We start from the raw sequence: 23,607 nt of genomic DNA, 5'->3' as shown, positions 1-23,607 counted from the left end.
CTTTAGGCAGGTAATATGTTTATAACATATATTGACTTTTTGCTATCAGTAGAGTTTTTTAGTCAAACTCTTTTGTCCTAGAAATGGAATCATTTGTTCTTTTTGTATGTTTTTCAGAGGATTGTTTTCTAATGTAACTTTAAAGCCTAATTACTTTACATTTCCAAAGTACCAGACCATAAAATGGTCTAAATTCTAACAGGCAAGATAATCCAACATGAAAAATAATTTTATGCTTTTAGAAGTCAGTGACCTTTCCTAACTCACTTTGTTTCTTGAGAAATGAGATTGAATTTAAGTGGGTATGGTAACTCTTTATTGATAGCTAAGCTATCCAAACCAGATACTATCTATTTCTTCTATTTTAAAAGTTTATGATTTTTTCATTTTTAAGTAAGTAATAGTAAGAAACGCTTCTTTGAACGTCACCAAGCTGTAAGTTTGGAGAAGGAAATGGCAACCTGCTCCACTATTCTTGCCTGGAGAATCCCATGGACAGAGGAGCCTGGCAGGAACAGTCCACGGGATCGCCAAGAGTCGGACATGACTTAGCGACTAAAACACACACACACGCTGTAAGTTTAGTCTTTGTCCAAATGCCCTGAAAGCAATTCGCTCATAGCAACCTAAAGGCAGCACTTAGGAACTGTGATCTGCCCTCACCTGGCTGCGGTCTTCCATGCTCAAGCATGGACACACACACATACGGACAGGCACATTCATTCACTTACTCACATGCTTCCTGGAATTGATTTTTAAAAGTTAAGCGAAAGCTGACCAGTGTAAATGGAGGAGAGAAGTTTCAATCCATGAGAAGACTCAGTGAATACTCTAAGGGCTGTAAACTTCATAATATAAGTAAAGGTTCTACTCAACTACATTAATCTAAATTATCACTAATAAATTATCTAATAATTGAGTAAGTTCATATTTTCAGATTATAAAAAGGTCATGCCTACCCTTCCCTATCCTGACAGAAAACAGTCTACACATACATGAGACTTACACCTTTATTTGCCTCATAAAAAATAGCTGCCAAACAGCTAGGCCATTGTTCTCAACTAACTTCTTCTCAGGTGGCATGAAAACCACATTCCTGGGCAGCACATAATCATAGTGTCTGACCCCTCCAAGAACCATTAAGTCAAATTCCCTTACCCCCAGAGGGTAACATACTATTGTACCCTCTCCACTTCTGCACCAGCTATGAACAATGGACAGTAATTGCAACTGTCATGGGCAGTCAGTAGGAAAAGTAACATAGTGCTTTCCCCCCCAGTTTTCTGCCAAACCTGATCCAAGCAGCTAACAACCATGCCCCCCAGCAGAAGAAAGATCTACAGGTGCTTTTAAAATGCATCAGAAAACAGCTTTTTGAACAGAAACAGAGGACAATAACCAAACTTATGCTCTGAATGTGCAGCTTAAAAAACTCAAAATTAAAGACAGAAACTTCTTTTGCGACTGTACTGCAGCTTCCTGAACTAACCCCACAGGCAAGCCTGAAAGGACAGCTGAGCTTCTTTCCTCTAAGCTTATCATCACTGCTGCTGGCTGCTTTCAAGTTAAGACTTGTGAGGAAAACGAGGTAGGGAAACATGCTTGTCCTCCGATGGAATGAGATCACAAGGCTGGGAACAGGCGGTCTTCTTGGCTCAGCTCTTAGTTATTACCCAGGTCATAGCAGAATAAAGAACCTTGGAGAATATGTCCTATATCGTAGGTGCAAATGGGTTAAAATCCCTCAAAATAAAGGACCTGCTGCTTCAGAAAAAGGAGAAACTTCGCTGTTCTCTTTAACCTCTGTCTCCAAGCTCTGTAAGGGATATTAATTACTATTTGCTTGAATTTCACTTCATTATAGATTATGGTTACTTATTTTGTGGATTAGCAGGCATTTATTCTCTTACCACCCATTTACAACTAATCATAGCCAAACTCCAAATAGTTGGATGAAAAGTGAAATACACAAACACTTTCTGGAAGTTTTCCAATCCGAGATGGCTGATATCACCTAAGTCAAACTTTTGAGCAGACTGATCTATGGTTTGCCTTTCTCTAGGATGCTCTGATGTAGCAGAATGTTGAGAGACGATTGCCTCTCACTGGGAGAACACGTGCATGAACAGACATATGCAAAAATGTTATTTATACACATATTTCTACATGTATATTAATACAAATCTGGTGATATTTTAAATATATATTCAGTTTCTATAAAAAATATACAAAGTAATATGTAAGAAAATCTATTGATATTGGTAAGTATATTCTTAAAATTAATCCTTTAGAACTTAGAATCGAAAGTTGTCCTATTGGCAACACTAGAAAACCATGGGTTGCCTACTATGCTCAAAGAAAACACACTTTCAAATTAATTGAAATGACCATTTGACTTTATTTTCATGTGAAGAATTAAATCTTCTTCCTGTATCATTCCTGGTTTTAAGTGTAGATTATGTACATTCATAATTTTAATATGTAGACTATGTAAAATTATTATCTCATAATATACAGTTTTAACCCTGCTGTAGATACATTTGTACTTGTAAATCATTTAAAATTTTTAAAAATGATGAAAACCAAAGACTGTTAAAAAATAGGTCATTCTGTTAAGACAACATACTATTTTAAGGCACAGAGAGAAAATAAGAACTCTGGTATATCCTCTTTCAAATGAGGAAGAAAAAACAGCAAAAACAGAATGCATGGGGGCAAAAGTAGTTTACTACCATCCATATTTCTAAATATCAGACTCATTTCGGTACATCTTGGATCAAAATAATTGCAAATATATTACCTTTTATTTCACCAAAGTTCCCTGATCCCATTGCAAGAAGCTTGTCTTTCCAGTCTTTTGAGAGTAGCTTTTCAATACTGGGGGTTTCTGAGTAAAGGAAAAAAGAAAGGTAGGCAAATCAACATGACTATCTTTCTAATGTAGTTCATTAAAAGTCTATCTGCTAAAAATAAGGCCACCCCTACCCCGCCCCCAGTTCATAATGACTTCATCAACACACTGATAACAGGGGAGGGAAAAAAAGAATGTGTTTTGTCACCTGCTGTTTCAAAATCATTAGCTTTTTCCTCTTGCGGAACAAAGCCTAACTAATTCTTTATGACAATGGGTACATATAAACCTGCAATTCATTGTTTTTCAATTTGGTGAACAAATTCCTGCTATAATGGATGCTTGTCAATTTCAGGGTGTTAGTCTGCAGTCAAAAAATAATTATGTTGATAAAATGCAGAGTTAAAAAAAAAGGCAAAGAATTAGCTCTTAAATCTGCTACATGTAATTATATCCCTCTGTGTGTTTACAATTACAACCACTTTATAATATGTGTTTAACGTCGTGTGGTGGTAAGCACACTGTGGAAAGATTTGCCAGTATCGCGAACATATAAAAATAAGTTGGTATAAAAGAAGCTTTACAAACACTGCAAAATCTAGAGATGGGAGTAATGCCCGTAACGGAAACTTACTTGCTTATTTCACATTTGTATCATACTCTTTTAAAATGCCCTCTGTTAAGAGAGGACACAGGTTTTAGAGAGCAGAGTTATGCGGTAGTTTGATCCTTGTTTCTTTATATCACATGGTTTTGATCTCCTTTTGTGTTGAATTTTAATGTATAAGTAAACATAAATGCTAATAAAACACCCAAACATTAAACTCAGTTCCAAATAATGTAATTGTATATTCTTGTCAGCATTTAGATGGGTACACAATTACAATGGCTTTCAATCCCGCGATTAGCACTGCATTCAGTTAGAAAATGGTGTGTACTAAAAGATAAGTGTCCCAGTATGCTCCATCTAAATAACAATACCCACACTTATTATCTAGATCGAAGACACACACTGCCATTCTCCACATTGGTGTTTATGTGTATTTGTGTTTGTTCAGACATTTGTTTACCCCCTACTAAGAGCATAAAGGGAGTACATGTTAACTTATCAAAGGGACCGTCTGGCCTAGAGACCATAAGATTATTAGAAACGGGTTAATTTTCCCCACAATAAAATGCATTTTTAAAGCATCTCCTTGGTTAATGCTTTCTACTATTCTCAGGCCCTCATCTTAAAGACAACAGCTATCAGAGTCAAGAAGCCTGTGTAGAGTTTTCAGTGAAGTGAGGTGTAATTTTCCTTGGAAAAACTGTGACAACATGAATCCTTCTTTTTCACATGCCAAAAACTTGGGGAAAATAAAATGCTGAAAAATCTGAATAATTACTTCTTCAAATAGCTTGTATATAGTGTGTGCACACACACACAACTACTGTATGCACATTTACATGGGATGTGTGAAATGTATTTTTTCCTTTGTAACAAAATATACCTCTTCATTTGTCCCATTTAATGGAAAAGGGTGCTAAAGATTTTACTTTTTCTTAAAATATCCCTATTTGTTTATCATGTTGTTTTGAAGATGATAATGGCAATTCTGAGTAATAAAATGAATTAAAACTCTTCTTACTGTAATCAATATTTCTGTTCACTAAGGTTTTAAAAGTAACTTTAAAACACTTCTACAGGGATTTTCAATGTTTCTACATTCCCAGTAAACACTCTGTGAGTGAAATCATTTTTTAAACCTTATCAGAGTAGGTCAAACAAACACCACTGTTTTCTTTTTTCCAGCACCCTACAAAAATTCTTGAGTAGCATGTAAACAGGGCACAGCCAATATGGTATTTGCAATAGAGTACTGTCAGTCACTAAAAGCTAACAAACCTTTGCAAAGCAGGAATGCAGCAATAGAAATTCATTGTGTACTAACAATAGGCCCCTGAACCTCCAGCACCAAAAGCAGACCATTTTACTTTTAAGGCTATTGTCTGCAAAGTCCATGACAAAGCTTTTCCCCTGCAGCTAGACAAAATATTCACTATAGTGTGCTCATAAAGAAACAGAAGTCTTCTAAGTTGCAGAGTTAAAGAAACAGCCGCCAGATTTCTGAAACCTGCAGAACATTCCTGGTCTCTTGCATGAAGATAGAAAGCTCGCATAGAAAACCACTTTTTTTATTCAAGTACCTGACTTTTAACATAAACTACAGAAAAATGAATAACTTCTTTAAGACTAAGTAATTCGAAAGATGTAAAATCAGAAATATATCTAACTCAGGATTGTTGTGCCTTTGGATGAAAAAGATAATAATACTTGGAATTTGGATGAGGTATATTTTTTAAAACTCAGATTCAATAAACACGTATTAAACATCCTGTGTGCAGGAACTATGCTAGATGCTTTTACCAGCATTCTCTCATTTAATCAAAGCAAACACCTGAAGATTCAGATTATGTTATTATATCTATCTTCTAGGGTTTTATTTTAAAAACCAAAGGACTTGTCTGAGGTTTCACAATATGCAGTGGGCAGAGCTGAATCTTGGCCTAAGGTTTTGTTTTGTTTTCTCTACAGATTCCTAAGTTTCTTGTTGTCAATGAAACGATAATGATAGCTACTATTTGAGGTTAAGTGCTAAATAGTGCTGTCCTTTACATGTGGTATCTCAAGCTTCTCATAATAATCTCCTGAATTCGTGACTTGATCAATATGGAGCTAATTCCAACTTATTGGACCCCAAAGCCTTTGCTCTTTCCCATACACACACATCACTGCATTTTACCTGCAAAACAGTCATGGATAGACAAACTCTTTTTATTAACTCCAGTGGATGGATGAAGTAAACATTTGAAAGGATAAGTTGAATATCCCAGGGTAATACGTTCCTATGGGCAGCATGAAGAGATAAAAAGCCAAGATTCCTTAGAGCTTTCATTATGTTCAAGATGTAGTGCCACTATATGACTCTGAACTTTGGAATTCTGGATGATTTAAAGAGAAACTATGATGATTTAACTTTCACTTTCACTTATGACCATATAGCAGATATATGCATTGAAATGAAAATGTTTTCACATAGTGGAAGGACTATTGGGCTATATGTGAAGCGATCTGGGTACTCACCGGGGCTCTGACACTGTCTAGCTCAGGGAGGAACTAAAGCATATCTTTTCACCCATTTCACCCCTCTATTTGAATTAATCTAAAACAAAGAGCTTTAAGCAAATCTATACTTGGTATTCTACAACTGTTGCTGCTGCTGCTGCTGTTGCTAAGTCACTTCAGTCGTGTCCGACTCTGTGCGACCCCACAGACAGAAGCCCACCAGGCTCCACCGTCCCTGGGATTCTCCAGGTACTGTTCCAATTTATTTCCACTGGTAGTTCATGAAGAAATGTTAAGAAATGATCTCACAATAATGATCACGATAAATGGACAGGTACCAGTGACTGAATTTCTCTGAAAACAGTAAAGATCCCATACAATATAAATGATTAGAACTGCAAAAGACCAAATGGCAAAATATCAATATTTATAATACACCTGTTCATTAATATGTGAATATGATTAAAGTGAAATCTGACACTACTATGTAATGGCTGCTTCAGTGCTTATGGAGTCAAAGAGAGAGTAGTTATCTGTTAAATATTCAATTTTCTAAACATTTTCTAAAATGTTATTTTTTTAAAAAATATATACTTAGGATTGTATTTTATACAATTGAGTATGGCATGTTTCTGGACACATAGTTATTTCCAAATGTTTAAATTCTGTACTAGCCATAACTTTCATATTAAGATGTATCATAGTTTTATTTTAAATGCTTTAAAGAGTCTCCTGAGATGGACTTCTCCCAGGCTTCAGAGTATCATGATTACCATCAAAATTAAAGCTAGGGTTCTCTTTATTACAATAAGCATGATGGATAATATAATTTATTATTATTTGCATGGCATTTCAGCTTATAGAATGCTGTCAGATACAATAATTTGTCAATGGTGTATATTATTATTATATGCATTTTACAGATGAGAAAACCAAGGCTCAGAAAGAAAACCAAGACCCAGCATCACCTAGCCAGAAAGTAGAACAGAGGGAATACAAAATCATGGCCTCTTAATTCAAGAATCTCCCTTTTTTAGGTGAAGCATAAAAATGTATATATTTTTTAAAGAAAAAATAAAATAAATATTAAGGAAGAAACTAAAAGATAAATTAGAGGGAACTAAAAATTCTCCTTATCAGTCAACCTATTATTAGTAAGATGACTATACTTCTGTCTCTTTCTACCATCAGGACAGAATGTTATGATTTAGTAAGTTTGCTTGCTTTCCTCTTCTCACCCTTGCCTCTTCTGCTCACATATGCTTCTTCACATCAATGCCTATGGCAATCCCCAACAGTGAATGGCCCCCCTAACCGTGCCAGCCATTTTTACAACAGCATCCTGCCTCTTTAGGCCTGTTCATTCCCTATAACTCTCACTCCTTTTTCCCTTCAGTGCCAAACACTCTTAAGACTGACTCCCTCATCTGGAACAATGAGACCCAGAGACTCATGCCAACATATTGTAATTCTCCAACAAGCTCCCAGTGCCAAGAATTAAACCACATTCGCTCCAGTGCAGTAGCTTTACACACAAGCTCAGGTTTTTGCTTTGTGTTTATGTAGGTTTTTTTCCCTTAATCTCCCTTGAGCTGCAGTGGCAGAGCTCATTGAAAAATCAAACAAGCAAAAAATATGTATAGATAAAATGTGATTTTTCAAAAAGTCCCAGGAGTTAGGTCATACCAAATCTACCACCGTTTATACTTTCATTTTGTGGTTTAAACTAAGCTGTGTTATTTCTGACATGTGATAGGTGAACATTTAGGGATGAAAGCTATCTTTTGGAGGGAACAATAGGGCTGAAAGTCAAAAATATACTAATATCTCCTTCAAAGTCAAGAAGTAAAAGCATATGTAGATTTTCATGTCATGGATTCAGCATTTTAAACCTGGAAGGATCTTTAAGTAAGTAAAGTAAGTAAAGTCGCTCAGTCATGTCTGACTCTTTGTGACCCTATGGACGGTAGCCTACCGGGCTCCTCTGTTCGTGGGATTTTCCAGGCAAGAGTACTGTAGAAGTGGGTTGCCATTTCCTTCTGCAGGAAGGATCTTTAGATAACATTTAGATAAACATTCCACAAAAGTAATTTACTAAAATATATATTGGACATAAATGGAACATAAATTGCTTGGCTACAAGTGTAACTAAAACAAGTAAGCATTCCATTGTCAAGTAAATCTAACTAATATTAAGCAAATTTACATTTATTTTCTATAAGATGTAGATCATTTTAAGTGCTAACAGGCTGTGTATCTTTAAGTGGGTTATGGTTTACATTTGCTGTTGTGTTTAGTCGCTACGTCATGTCCAACTCTTTGTGACCCCATGGACTATAGCCTGCCAGGCTCCTCTGTCCATGGGATTTCCCAGGTAAGAACACTGGAGTGGGTTTTCCTACACTTTTTTCCTTTTCCAGGGGATCTTCCTGACCCAGGGATTGAACCCATGTCTCCTGCATTGGCAGGAGCCAACAGGGAAGCCCATGGATTATGTAGTATTATTTAAATATTTGACCAAGGAGACTAGTATTGGAAGACGACTGTTTTGCTCAAGTTGGATAATAACTAGTCTTGGCCAAACACTTCATTTTACAGACTGAAAAATATAAATAAAGGTTAAATCTTGCCTAAGATCATAAATCTAATTAATAATTAAGGCAGAACTTGAATTCCAACTATTATTTTGGTGTTCTTTTCCATATACCACACATCACAACACTTTTTTTAACAAAGAGTGAGATTTTCACAACTAAATATTAGTCTGGTTTTATTCACCTCATCTGGTTTTAGACAATAATTAGACGATAGGTGGTCTTGGTGGTGAACCTCTGTTAGTATTCAGTTCAGTTCAGTTCAGTTCAGTCGCTCAGTCGTGTCCGACTCTCCGCGACCCCATGAATCACAGCACGCCAGGCCTCCCTGTCCATCACCAACTCCCGGAGTACACTCAAACTCATGTCCACAGAGTCGGTGATGCCATCCAGCCATCTCATTCTCCGTCGTCCCCTTCTCCTCCCGCCCCCAACCTTTCCCAGCATCAGAGTCTTTTCCAGTGAGTCAACTCGTCGCATGAGGTGGCCAAAGTATTGCAGTTTCAGCTTTAGCATCAGTCCCTCCAATGAACATCCAGGATTGGTCTCCTTTAGAATGGACTGGTTGGATCTCCTTGCAGTATAAGGGACTCTCAAGAGTCTTCTCCAACACCACAGTTCAAAAGCATCGATTCTTCGGCGATCAGCTTTCTTCACAGTCCAACTCTCACATCCATACATGACCACGGGAAAAACCATTGCCTTGACTAGACGGACCTTGGTCGGCAAAGTAATGTCTCTGCTTTTTAATATACTATCAAGGTTGGTCATAACTTTCCTTCCAAGGAGCAAGCGTCTTTTAATTTCATGGCTGCAATCAGCATCTGCAGTGATTTTGGAGCCCAAAAAAACAAAGTCTGACACTGTTTCCACTGTTTTTCCATCTATTTCCCATGAAGTGATGGGACCAGATGCCATGATCTTTGTTTTCTGAATGTTGAGCTTCAAGCCAACCTTTTCACTCTCCTCTTTCACTTTCATCAAGAGGCTTTTGAGTTCCTCTTCACTTTCTGCCATAAGGGCAGTGTCATCTGCATATCTGAGGTTATTGATATTTCTCCCAGCAATCTTGATTCCAGCTTGTGCTTCTTCCAGCCCAGCGTTCCTCATGATGTACTCTGCATATAAGTTAAATAAGCAAGGTGACAATATACAACCTTGACGCACTCCTTTTCCTATTTGGAACCAGTCTGTTGTTCCATGACCGGTTCTAACTGTTGCTTCCTGACCTGCATACAGGTTTCTCAAGAGGCAGGTCAGGTGGTCTGGGATTCCCATCTCTTTCAGAATGTTCCACAGTTTATTGTGATCCACACAGTCAAAGGCTTTGGCATAGTCAATGAAGCAGAAATAGATGTTTTTCTGAAACTCTCTTGCTTTCTCCATGATCCAGCGGATGTTGGCAATTTGATCTCTGGTGCCTCTGCCTTTTCTAAAACCTGCTTGAACATCTGGGAGTTCACGGTTTACATACTGCTGAAGCCTGGCTTGGAGAATTTTGAGCATGACTTTACTAGCGTGTGAGATGAGTGCAATTGTGCGGTAGTTTGAGCATTCTTTGGCATTGCCTTTCTTTGGGATTGGAATGAAGACTGACCTCTTCCAGTCCTGTGGCCACTGCTGAGTTTTCCAAATCTGCTGGCATATTGAGTGCATCACTTTCACAGCATCATCTTTCAAGACTTGAAATAGCTCAACTGGAATTCCATCACCACCACTAGCTTTGTTCGTAGTGATGCTTTCTAAGGCCCACTTGACTTCACATTCCAAGATGTCTGGCTCTAGGTCAGTGATCACATTATCGTGACTATCTTGGTCGTGAAGATCTTTTTTGTACAGTTCTTCTGTGTATTCCTGCCACCTCTTCTTAATATCTTCTGCTTCTGTTAGGTCCATACCATTTCTGTCCTTTATCGAGCCCATCTTTGCATGAAAAGTTCCCTTGGAATCTCTAATTTTCTTGAAGAGGTCTCTTGTTTTTCCTATTCTGTTGTTTTCCTCTATTTCTTTGCATTGATCACTGAGGAAGGCTTTCTTATCTCTCCTTGCTATTCTTTGGAACTCTGCATTCAGATGCTTATATCTTTCCTTTTCTCCTTTGCTTTTCACCTCTCTTCTTTTTACAGCTATTTGTAAGGCCTCCTCAGACAGCCATTTCGCTCTTTTGCATTTCTTTTCCATGGGGATGGTCTTGGTCCCTGTCTCCTGTACAATGTCACGAACCTCCGTCCAGAGTTCATCAGGCACTCTATCAATCAGATCTAGTCCCTTAAATCTATTTCTCACTTCCACTGCATAATCATAAGGGATTTGATTGAGGTCATATCTGAATGGTCTAGTGGTTTTCCCTACTTTCTTCAATTTAAGTCTGAACTTCGCAATAAGGAGTTCATGATCTGAGCCACAGTCAGCTCCTGGTCTTGTTTTTGCTAACTGTATACAGCTTCTCCATCTTTGGTTGCAAAGAATATAATCAATCTGATTTCGGTGTTGACCATCTGGTGATGTCCATGTGTAGAGTCTTCTCTTGTGTTGTTGGAAGAGGGTGTTTGCTATGACCAGTGCGTTCTCTTGACAAAACTCTATTAGCCTTTGCCCTGCTTCATTCCGTGCTCCAAGGCCAAATTTGCCAGTTACTCCAGGTGTTTCTTGACTTCCTACTTTTGCATTCCAGTCCCCTATAATGAAAAGGACATCTTTTTTGGGTGTTAGTTCTAAAAGGTCTTGTAGGTCTTCATAGAACCGATTAACTTCGGCTTCTTCAGCATTACTGGTTGGGGCATAGGCCTGGATTACTGTAATATTGAATGGTTTGCCTTGGAAACGAACAGAAATCATCCTGTCATTTTTAAGATTGCATCCAAGTACTGCATTTCGGACTCTTTTGTTGACCATGATGGCTACTCCATTTCTTCTAAGGGATTCCTGCCCACAGTAGTGGATATAATGGTCATCCGAGTTAAATTCACCCATTCCAGTCCATTTTAGTTCACTGATTCCTAGAATGTCGACATTCACTCTTGCCATCTCCTGTTTGACCACTTCCAATTTGCCTTGATTCATGGACCTAACATTCCAGGTTCCTATGCAATATTGCTCTTTACAGCACCGGACCTTGTTTCTATCATTGGTCACATCCACAACTGGGTATTGGTTTTGCTTTTGCTCCATCCCTTTATTCCTTCTATAGTTATTTCTCCACTGTTAGTATTAGGTACTGTTAATTCAGTACTCTCCCCTCAGAAGTTTTTACTTGATGGCCTCCATTAAACTAAAGAAAATGTCAATTAGTACATTTGGCTAACTATATTTTTCTTTAAAAAGCTATTTACAATTTAGTATCTTGCTATTTAGCTATTCAATTACTGATAAGATTATTTTTGAGGGGAAGATTGTGCTGAATCTGGATATCACATACCAGGATGATTTCAATTCATGCTGATAACAGCTGCATGTCTAGATAACATCTGGGGCCAAATATTAAACAATGTAATGGAAGTAATATAAAAACTTCTACATTATCTGGAAAGTATCTGTGCACTGAAGACCAGAAGACCTTGTAACATTCCCATTAGCCAAGTGCTACAGCTAGTCTGCTACTGGAAATGTCAAGTTCTTCTAGGAAATGTTAAAAAAATAACACACCACAACACACAATAGAAACACATCTGAAATTCCAAAGCACTAGGATTTCAATAAGCCTCCTTTTATATGTAATCGTCCTGAAGTGAATTAAGCTTTAGAAATACTTTACTCGTAGTACTGCCAAAATATTTCTTTGTTTCCACTTGAAATTTAATAAGAGCCTGGTTAGAGAAAAAAAAAAAAATCTTTGGCCTGCTGACTCAAGTTTTGAAATTTTAATGTACAATCAGTTTTTCTGAAGATTGAAATATCTAAATCATTACCCACAGGCTTAACTTTCCTCATTGTACACGCTAAAACTATTAAAACACTTGTTCAATTATGCCTAACTTTATACCACATTTTAGAAAAATATTTTTCATCACATGATTAAATACACCATAATCAATAAGATATAATTGCTATATATCAATAAACTTGGTTTTCCTCTTCAAAACATGACTCTATATTTCCTACACAAAATATCCTTTAAGAGACAGTCTTACGAAACTCTCCTAGTTTGATCCACTCCGTCACTTGGAAAGTAAATGCATTTCTTTGTGTAGACTAAAACATTCTGCTTTTTTCTTGTTTTAAATATTAGACCCCAGCAAAAAATAACGTAAGTACTTTGTGGGCAGTATTTCAAAATGGACCTGCAAAGAGTTTTTCCTCATGTACAAAATCTCTCTTATGCTTTGCTACAAAATGTAAAAATAGAAAAAAATAAAAAAGGTCATACGACATGACTCCATCACTTACTATGACTAATTTTGTGATCTTTGGCAAGTAACTTAACCATTTTGTGCTTCAATTTACTCACCTATAAAAGGGGATAATAACTATACTTACACTATTGTCAAAAGAATTAAATAACTTATGTAAAGCATGGAAGACAATGCTGGGTTCCCAATAACATTTAAAAAGGTTGACTAACATTACAACTACAACTTAACATACAACATCTCAAGAGAAATACATCAATAACCAAATGAAATATATATACAGATGCATCAATTTACCTATCCTTAAAATTACCCAGAGATCAAATGCTACATCAGTTACAGCTTTATTTATTTGTTCAATAGTTCTATGTATTTTATGAATTTGATCATTACTATTAGTTTCATTGATTTATCTGTCATTCCAATGAATTTCTCAGTTGGTTCTTGTCGAAAAAAAGATGACAAAGAAAGAGATATACTAGTAAGATGGACAAAGTAGTAAGAAGGACAAAAATAGTTGTCACTTCCATTAGGTTAATGTATGAATTGTCCCCCCCAAAGCACAGAAATACAAAAATATTTTTTGACCATTGTCTTTCTAACTTTCCAAAGGTTCCATTAGGTCCTCAACAATGGCTCAAGCTTTTAAGCCAGTGCTGTTGACAAGTGAAAGGGAACAAAAAATAGCTTTGTAGTTCTCTTCTCCCAGGGTCGCTCAGCCAGCAGTAATAGTTATTAGTTTTATTTATTAGCACTGTAGCCCTATTCTCCATCATGGCCAACTCACCCCAACCCCCACAACAGGAAAAGCATTTTTACTTTTAATAAAAATGGGAGTGTGCAGCACTCCTGTGCCAGGCTCTTTGGGTAAAGTGCACATCTAATGAATATTGTCCATCTGTATCCAAATAATTTATGATATCAGCATAGTGTGGGTGGTGAAATGTGAATTAAGTTCTAACCATTAGGCACAATTAGAGGGGGTAAGAGTGGAAGGTAGGAGGAAGTAGCAGGGTTACTAAGGCAGGAGGGATAGAACAGGAGAGCAAAGGTAACTTGAGAGAAAACTGGGAGGAAGGTGGTCATGATGGCATCAATTAATAGTCAATTCATAACAGTTAAAATATTCCTCATAAAAGATTTTCAAGACTATTTCATCCAGCAATAATCAACTTTCTCAGAGACCAACTATAATATACCTGTTTTTTTCCATCTATTTTATTTGAAATAGTATCATTTCAACTGTATATGATATATACATTTCTTATATTTTTCTTCTTTCCCATGTGTGTGTGTATACACACATGTATACACACACATGCGAAAGAAGAAAAATAGAAAGAAAAGCCATAAGAACTCAATTATAGTAAAAGGTATATAAGAATGTGGCATACTTAAATAAAATTTTAACTTCAGGAGACAAATTTATAAACAAACAGGAAAAGTTTGATTGCTTAACCATATCACAGTTTAGTAAAGAAGCATAGTTCTAAGCAAATTCTAAATGCCTATTGATATATTTTAAAAAGTACCTAAATGTGTGTTTGAATTATAAATGAAGCAATTACCCTACTCTTAGAGTGTGTTCAGATAACCATCCATTCAATTAGATATCTAGACCATGTTGAAGACAAAAAATAATGATCATATTTGAAGAATTTTGTCATTGTTGTTTATAAATGGGAAGGTGAGTGGTAGAGATGATAAAGGAGATCCAAAAAGCATATAAATAGAAATTCACTTAACATACATTAGACTAAGAATTCCAATACTTTAAAAATATGACAGAATGTTTTACCACTGGAAGTGAGAATTAAAGCACATAGAGCCTGATGCTAAACCACTACACATCCTGAATCTTCTCTATCACAACATATGTGAAAACAAATCGCAGTCTCAGCTTGCCAGATGCCTGAAAAGATATGAACAATAAAAACTGACATGATTCATATGATAAATCAGAGATTGTGATATGCAGGTATTTGAACAGTTGAGCCGAAAAGCTACTTATAATTCAAATTATATTTTTATGTTCTAATACATAGCATCTGATTTTAAAATTAAGGACAAAAATCCTCTGATTTGCTTAAAATTATATATCTAAATTTGCACATAGCCTTCACAACCAAAGTCGTCCATCTGGCTCAACAACTTGTTATATTTGGTCTCTCATAACCTTTCATGGATTTTGGATCATGTCATTTTTAGAGTAATTTTAGATGAGAAAATACAATAGTTTTATTTTCAAAATGACATTTAATGTCCACAAGCTTAGATACAATCTAATCAGCAATGAAACTTAAAGTTGTGTGTTAGGTATGACTTTCTGTAAACCAACAAAATGCAGAATAGCAAAAAAAAAAAAAAAAACAATGTGTAAAAAGCATTTTCATTTAAGAAGGAACAAGTAAAAGGAGACAAAAGTAAAAAAAAAGAAAAAGTCTGGAAAAATAGCAAAAGGCATAGCTTGGCTTTCATTTTTCTTACATTACCAGAAATGTAACCATTCTCAATGTTAAAAGCAGTGGGTATAAAGTTAGTCAAGTACAGTCTGTTTGTATATTCTTTTAATTTCTGGAATTAATGAATGCACAAAACTATTATCTTTGCTTTTAGTGGCATGATATACTGAGTTATTAGACTATTTTAAAAAATATATGGATACTTTCACATTTTCTTTATTTGCACAATTTACACAAATGTGAAGGCACACGTGCACACACACACATGAGCAGGAGGCCTCCTATTCTATTTATTCATTCTTTTATCTAACAGTTATCATTAAGCCACAACTGTTACATTGTGATAATAAGACATGGCCTCTGAACTTCAAGAAACTCACAATCTCTTATAATATACCACGCACTGTTTAGATGTATAGACTAACAGTGATCAGATGCTAAACCTTGGATTCAAAATGCTACAGAGTGACCGAGTTGCCTTCCTTTTGTTTAATTTGCTGCAGTAAACAGAAAAATGCCTTACTTGAATCATTATATTAATAAATAGTAAATAAATGTGCTGGTAGGTTTTTTCCCCAAATGTTACTATTGCAGCGTTGCCATAGATTTCCAGTCTTAATGTTTATCAATTAATTGAACCTGCTATAAAATATTCTATGAGGTAATAATTTCCAGAAGTGGGATCAATTTGTCATCTTGTCTGTAATTAGGAATATGATATGAACTAAATCATGCTAGGAATACAACAATAAACTAAAAGGTAAGAATATAAGAATAGTAGAGTGGGTTGATTCAACAAATAGTGTATACTATGTATTTTTCCAGGTATGCTGGATACTAACAAGAGGAAAACTCATGTAGACCCTATTCACCTAGAGTCCTTAGTCATGGGGAAACTTCTTTAAAATGTAAAACTCCAGGCCACTGGCAGGTCTGGCTCTAATGGCTTAGCTGAGTCCCAGGAGTCCATACTTTTCCCAAACCAGAGTTAATTTTCTGATGAGTAAATACTCTTCAGGGTATAAAAATGCATATAAAAATATTCCATTAAATCGCCAGAAACTTGAAAACTTTTTTCAAGTGAAGAAGAAAAAGTAGAATCTATAGAACTCTTTTTTGAAAGGTAAAAAAAAAAAAAAATCATTTACTAACACCAAAATGTCATTTGAGTGATAATTTAAACGTTCTTAACTAAAACCATTCAAATATATTCCAATACTTTTCAATGTTACAACTCAAAGAAATACAGCATCTCAAAGGAAAAACAAACTTACAGTAAAATGCAATAATGAACTACCAGGAACTGATATACATTTTATTTATTAAAAAGGGGGGCAATAAAGAAGAATTATTAGTGTAGCATTGTGAAGAAAATTAAAAAGAAAAAATTTTAATAAGGGACCATGAACCACATTACTTACATGTTAGAAATACGTATCTATTCTTTCATATAATGTACTACACACATAATATAAGTGGCAAAGAAAGAGAGGAACTCCTGTGGTATCAGTCAAATGACAAGCACACTCCTCTGGAATGGTTGAGAACTGAGGGGGGTAGGTTTAAAGAAGAAGGTGGAATAATGTTCAAGTAATTTGGTAAATGAGAGAAGAATGAATGGGATAATATTCATTATTAATTTTAAAAAATGGCAGGACAACAAGTCACAAATCCTGGAAACGGTGTTAATGGTAGAAAATATAATCTATACTTTGAATGTAATTAACATGGATTTCTACAGTTTCACAGTATTTTGCCTGCTTATTCTTTCTACATTCTTAAAAACACCAATCAGTAACATCTGTAGATCATGTCTTACATCTAATAACTGAGAGAAGAACATTCTCACATGAACTTTTGAAAGAATAATGACATATGCAGGGAGAGAGAGAAGAGGAGAAATGAGACAGCATGCCATTAAACAACACTCTTTCTTCTGTGCCCACCTATCCGGAAGTCATCACTGAACTTAACCCTCGTATATGCAATAAATGGTAGACAGAAATGTATATCACCTGAATCTTTATCTTTCACATACATTTAGTCAAATTAGTATAGAATATTTATATATAATTTCAACTCATTTATTTCATTAGAAATGTATTTGAGGAGAAAAATCAGGTGGTGGGGGGAGTAAAAGGGCACAAAGACTGTCCACCATACTATGACGTGTATCCCATGCTTTCCTAATGAGTTAGTGATCTAAAAGAATGGAAAAAAAAAAGATAGTGAAAAGCTGATTTAAAACAGCCAAGAGATTTTGGTGAAGTACAATGAAACATCAGTAGTTTAAAACCTAAGATATAGGTCAAAATTTTATCACAAAAGGACGGATGAATACAGTAAAATGACAGACCATCCAATTTTCTGACCTGGGGGTCAGAGAGCAAGCTTTTACAAACTTGGGAATGGTCTCTCAAAAGCCACAAAGGTCTGTGTTCCACATGTCAGAAATTTGAAAGTGTTTATACCTCTGAGAATTTTCCCTGAGGGAATTGAAACCCCCCAGGAACCTGCTATCTCAGTTCTCACAAAAAGGTGCAGAGTATGTTTAAGCCCCACAGGGTCTCTGTTGTTGGACATCAGATCTTCTATCCAAAGGGAACACTGGGATGAATACTGAAGAAGGTTTCAAAAAGCCTTTACTGCCCTCAACTATTTGGAAAAATCTAGTAACTATTCTAGGAAGATGATTCAGATAAAACATTGTTAAAATTACGCTAAATTAGAAATGCATATCTAATCCTCAAAAATTAAACTGTTCCAGTGATAGGAGTCAAGATCTTCATTGACTCAAGTTATATTTCAAGCATTCCAAAAAAGTCCTTCCAAGTGTGGTAGCTGCTTATAATCTTATTTACAGAAAGCAAATAATTTATTGCAATAAATTTGATAAACTAAACTTTTAAGTCACTGCAATAAATTTGTAAGCATCCAAATAAATCTTTATTACTAGACAGGGGCACATTATCTCCTTAAAATATATGGTTGTGGAATTAAAAAAATAAAGTGTTCTTTTTCTAAAGCAAGAAAACACACCTTTGCCACGCAGCAGCTACCAAAGAGAGAAATTACTTTGTCTAATTAGGGGATTACCTTATTTATAAGAATATTTCCAAAATGTATGGACTATGTTAAAGTGGATGTATAGGTGTCAAATCATTTTAGTCCATAGTTCGATATGTAGAACTTGGCTTATTTACTTCCCTCCCTTTTCTTCTCAGCAGATTGTTCAGCTTTTAGTGCAGCACCCTCAAAATGATAAACCAGCCAAAAGCCAAATCTCAAAACATGTGGTTATGTGCCAAATGAAGCTGCATAAAGACTAAAAACCAACACCTTAAAAAATACTTGATTTACGTTTAATTGAAACTCATGTTTTCATACATATTTCAGCCTTTCTGTTTTTGTTATGACACATAAAGTGCCTAAAAAATAATGATCAGTGAGGGTTTCACAGCATGGAGGGGGAAAAAAATCATAGAAAAAAAAAAAAGTTTATTCCACACTATTTGAATTCATTTAGGTAGTTCTCTATGGGGCTGCTACCAAATCCTTTAAGCCCACCAGCCTCTTACCTACATTAAATTAATGAGGCATCTCAAGCATTCATACTTCGCCAGCAGCTCTAGGCTCTCCAGTTGGACACCTACAATTTACTAAATTACAAACGGTGACCTAGGGGAGACATCTGTTTGTTATATACAATATTGTATTATAAACTAGAAAAATATTGGGGAGATTAAGATGATAAGATATATGTTGAATTGTATTTTCTGAGGTTAATAGGGGCCGGTCTACAATCCTGTGATCTTCTCTTTCCCAATACAGGTTTCTATTTTCCCATCAGGAAGTAAGGGCCTCCACAGATTAACATTATGAAATACAATACTTATGAACAATCCAATACTTAGAGGTCTGTATTATGCCATGATACTCACTACCTCCATACAATACTTTTATTAAGCTGCAAATACATTAAGCTTGATTATAATCAATTTTTTTTTTTTTTTATAATACCACCTTCTTACTAATGCTCATAACACTTGGCTCCCAGGGATGTACTTATAATGAGATGGCCGGGTGTATTTTCCATTAAAGGCCTCCACTGGAGTTTCTATAGTGCTTTTTCTCATATATTTCAAGTTAAACGCTCCCTCTATTTTTATGTTTGCTTCACAATAGCCAGTCCCTTTTCAATGATTAATTTTCTATTCAAAAACAATTTGCTTCTCTTTCCTTTGTCCTGTCACGGTTTCAGAACAACCTCTTTTTTTCCCTTGTCCATGGCAGAAACTCACCTCCTCTGAACACCCACCCACCCCAGACCACTACCTTCTAGTCTCTAAATTCTTTTTAGTGACACATCGTCCAAAATATTTAGGAGCTCTCTCCCCAGCAGGGGGTTACTCAATTAACAAAAACAAAGCTCTGAATGATCAAGGCTATAACTGAGCCAAGAAGTACTGTAGCCATTTATATTATATGACCTCAGCAGTCTCTTGATTGAATTGCAACCCTGCATTAAATCAAACACTATGTGTTGTGTGTGTGATTTTCTAAATGCTTGGGTGTGTGAGATGGAAACAGGAGGGTGGGGGGGGGGTGGCAAAGAGATGATAAATACTCTGAGAAAAAAATTCTCCAATCTCAGTGTACTTGGGTTTTCTTTTTAACATGCTCTCTGCTTTGTTTTCGAACTTCGATGCATTTTGTAAAACTCCTCTGAACTGGTATTCCAAAGCATGTTTAAACAACAGAAATAATGGAAGCATAATTGATTGCAGCTGGGAACTGTCACCCATATCAGTAAACAGCACCTAACTGGCAAATACCACAAGCTTGTAACAGATTCCTTTATGAATTGGGCACTGTACGAAGATTGGGCATTCCTTGTACCACATACTCAAATCAAAATCTTCACTGAGTTACTTCTAAAATTTTACTAGACTAGAAACAGTAAGTGGTTAGTCTGTTGGCCTCTCACCAGAGTGTTTGGGAAGAAAAGGTAGGGTGCTTATTTCCTAAAGTTAAATACATTAATAGGTTTATAAACATGCTGTGTCTTTCAGCAATGGAAGAGATAGTAAAAAAAAAAGTCTTCTCAGTACCTACATGCTCATAGGAGAAAGGAGGGAAAGTAAAAATACCTTATTTAGAAACCAATTTTTGTGAATCAAATTACTATACGTTTTTCCATGCATATTCTAATCAAAGACTATCACGGTCAATTCTTATCAAGAAGCAGGCTTTTATATCACTCTTTTTGTTTATTTACTTAACTCAAACTTTCCCCAAAAAGGAACGACAACAGAAAAGAATGAAAAAGAAAGAAAGGAAAACTAACTCCACATTAACTTGCTAAGAGAAAAGCTACAGTAAGGCTCTTTTCCTATTTTCTTATATTTGTGTAGCTGTTAGACATTTTGCAAAGGAGGGGAGTACCAGCCAGCCTTTCACAACAAAAGACCCACTGTCACTGAGCCAGTCCCAGACATGGTGGAAACCAGCCCACAGGAAAAGGCCTGGCTCCGATGTTAGGCCCCGGCCGAGTACAGTCACTATATTCACTCAAATTGGCAACAGGTCTCCGTGTTCCTGGCTTTGAGCTGTGAACAAGGGTCGGGATTGAATAACCAATTATACAACCGCTGACTGAGTTTATCCAAGGTTTGCAAACTGCTATAATAGCCCAGTATTCAACCAACTGTTTTATCCTTTTCCAGATATAGTGTCATATCTCCCCTTGTGCTCCATTTACATGTCACTTTATTACACACATCCATTAAAAAGGTTAATACTGTGTCACACTCAATGCCTAAATGTTGCCATACAGGAGTTCTGTGGCTCTCTGGGGCACTTCATATAGACACCTTTCTCTGTCTTTCACTTTCCCTCTGCAAGCTAAACCAAGTTTCTGTCAAGACTACAGAACAGTGGATGAAAGAACAGTAGCCAAATGTCAACAGTTTCAAAAATACTCCTTACACTAATAGGCTGTTTTAACCCACCTTGGTATATTAAAAATGTGAAAATTCTGAACTTTGGCAGTTTATACCAGCACCCAAATTTGAGGTGCACGTATAAATTTATCCAACCATGTGCCTCCCCCTTCGCCAAAATGGACATTTTTTTCAAAGTTCAAGAAGATCTACAATTTTTTTCCAGCATTTTTGCATGCCTGCCTTTATACACAGTGGTTGCGATGGAAATAAAAAATAGAAACAGAATTTTAAAGTACTTTTCCTAAATATCTACAGACCTGGAATTCTTGAATGAGTTATCTTCAACTGAATAAACAGAATAAAAGAAACAGTAGGAATAACAAGTAGTTAAGAAGGAGTGAGGTTTTTTTTTTTTTTGATGCCTCCATCTTTGGCCTTCTATTTTTACTCTAAGCTGGTATAAACTTAGAGTATATACTAAGTTTTATAATCCAATGTATATCACATTATGATATACATTGGATTATAAAAAAAAATCAGTATTTAATAGCAAAGCTGGTTAAAAACAAGAATTAGTGATATTATACAAAATCTTTACATCTTCAAATATTTAGAGATTTTTAAAAAATCTGCAATTAAAGAAATTTATGTCTAAACTCACAATGAATACTTTTTATATAATTGTAGATTGTAATGATAATAGCTGCTGCTGCTGCTGCTGCTAAGTCACTTCAGTCGTGTCCGACTCTGTGTGACCCCATAGACGGAAGCCCACCAGGCTCCCCCCGTCCCTGGGATTCTCCAGGCAAGAACACTGGAGTGGGTTGCCATTTCCTTCTAACAACTATTAATTGAGAGCTTAAGTGGTATTAATTTTTAAATGCTTTACATATGATTATTTTAATTCTGGCAAAAATCTATGTGGAGCTGTGTATTAAGAGCTGAGATTTTGTAGCCAGGGTCCTCTTCCTTCATTTACAAGCTTAAACATCTTGTAAAGTTACTTAACCTCCTGCACCTCAGTATCAGTAAAATAAATATAAACATAACATATCTACTATATGGGGCTATTGAAAGTATTAAATTACTTTCTCTAAGTGTCTCAATATGGTATTTTTAGGTGCTTGTCATCATTGCTCTCAGTATCCCCCATCCCCATCATCATTCTCATCTTTATAAGTGATTTACGGTTCAAATAACCAACTCTCAAGCAGCTCAGTGAGTGACAGAGTTCATAACAAACTTTTGTGTCTTAAAGCAAATCAGTATATGCAAGAATTCTCATGTTTGGGTGGCTTATTAATAATAACATCAATCTTCATTTAAAGAGCATCTTCTGTGTTTAACTGTTTTCCAAGCAAAAGTAGCAGAAAGGCGATTCTCATAAATAGGGTTAATCTTATTTTTGCAACTCATGAGTGTGATATGAACATTCAACATTCTAAACTCTACCACGGGCTTCCTTTTATAATCATTATTAATTCTAGCTAAAAGTTTAAGCATGACTATTTTGATTATTTTATATTTAAAAGCATAAATACTTATAATTTCTTGACCTTTACCTGCAACCAGAAATAATTTGATCACCAAATCCATTGGCAGTGTGTATAGAAAGGATGGGTCTATTTAGAATATCAAAACTGTAAGCTGTCAATGTTACTATTTTGTGTAACCCTTTCACTGTTACCAGCACATTCAGTAAGTCAGAACTTGCTGCTGATCATTGAAAAAGGAAAAAAAAAAGTGACTTTTTACATTTTGGCAGGTTTTAGAGATACAAAGATGTCGGCCAGGAAAGTCAATACAAAACCTTAATATCATTATAAAACATTAAGATGTTAATAAAATCAAGATGAATAAGGCTTATAGGTAGCTGAAAAAAATCCGTTTCATTACTAGTGCCTCAGTGACAAAGAATCCACCTGCCAATGCAGGAAACTCAGGTTCGATTCTTAGGTAGGGAAAATCCCCTGGAGAAGGAAATGCAACCTACTGCAGTATTCTTGCCTGGGAAATCCCACGGACAGAGCAGTCTGCTGGGCTACAGTGCATGGGGTCACAAAAGAGTCGGACACAACTTACAGACTAAACAACACCACCAGTGTAGTACGGGGAGAAGAAAACGGGATGTCAGAACTAGGTGTGCTGGTTCTGTTCTTCATTAACAAGTGGTTTCGAGCAAGGTATTTAATTAGTTTCAGTTTGTCAATTTTAAAAGTGAAGTTGGCATGCCTGCTTGCCTTATAGGGAGTAGCGAGAGAGACAGGAAAACACTACTACAGTGTCTAAGATGTATT

General features: G+C 35.9%; 1 protein-coding gene across 6 annotated transcripts in view; it reads right to left on the bottom strand.

Moving 5' to 3' along the window:
- Positions 1-23,607, bottom strand: part of SOX5 (SRY-box transcription factor 5) — a 1,155,320-nt gene that overhangs the window by 255,052 nt on the left and 876,661 nt on the right. For all 6 annotated transcript variants that reach the window (XM_055394458.2, XM_055394455.2, XM_055394462.2 and 3 more), the window contains exon 9: positions 2,801-2,887. In XM_055394458.2, the coding sequence (XP_055250433.1) occupies positions 2,801-2,887 (87 nt within the window). The remainder of the gene's footprint in view (positions 1-2,800; positions 2,888-23,607) is intronic.

Source organism: Moschus berezovskii, chromosome 6 (assembly GCF_049115385.1).
Source record: "Moschus berezovskii isolate FMDL1 chromosome 6, NW_MosBer_1.0, whole genome shotgun sequence".
Lineage (NCBI taxonomy): Eukaryota > Metazoa > Chordata > Mammalia > Artiodactyla > Moschidae > Moschus > Moschus berezovskii.
The sequence above is the reverse complement of the archived record's forward strand: the minus strand, read 5'-3'. Positions and strand labels throughout refer to the sequence as shown.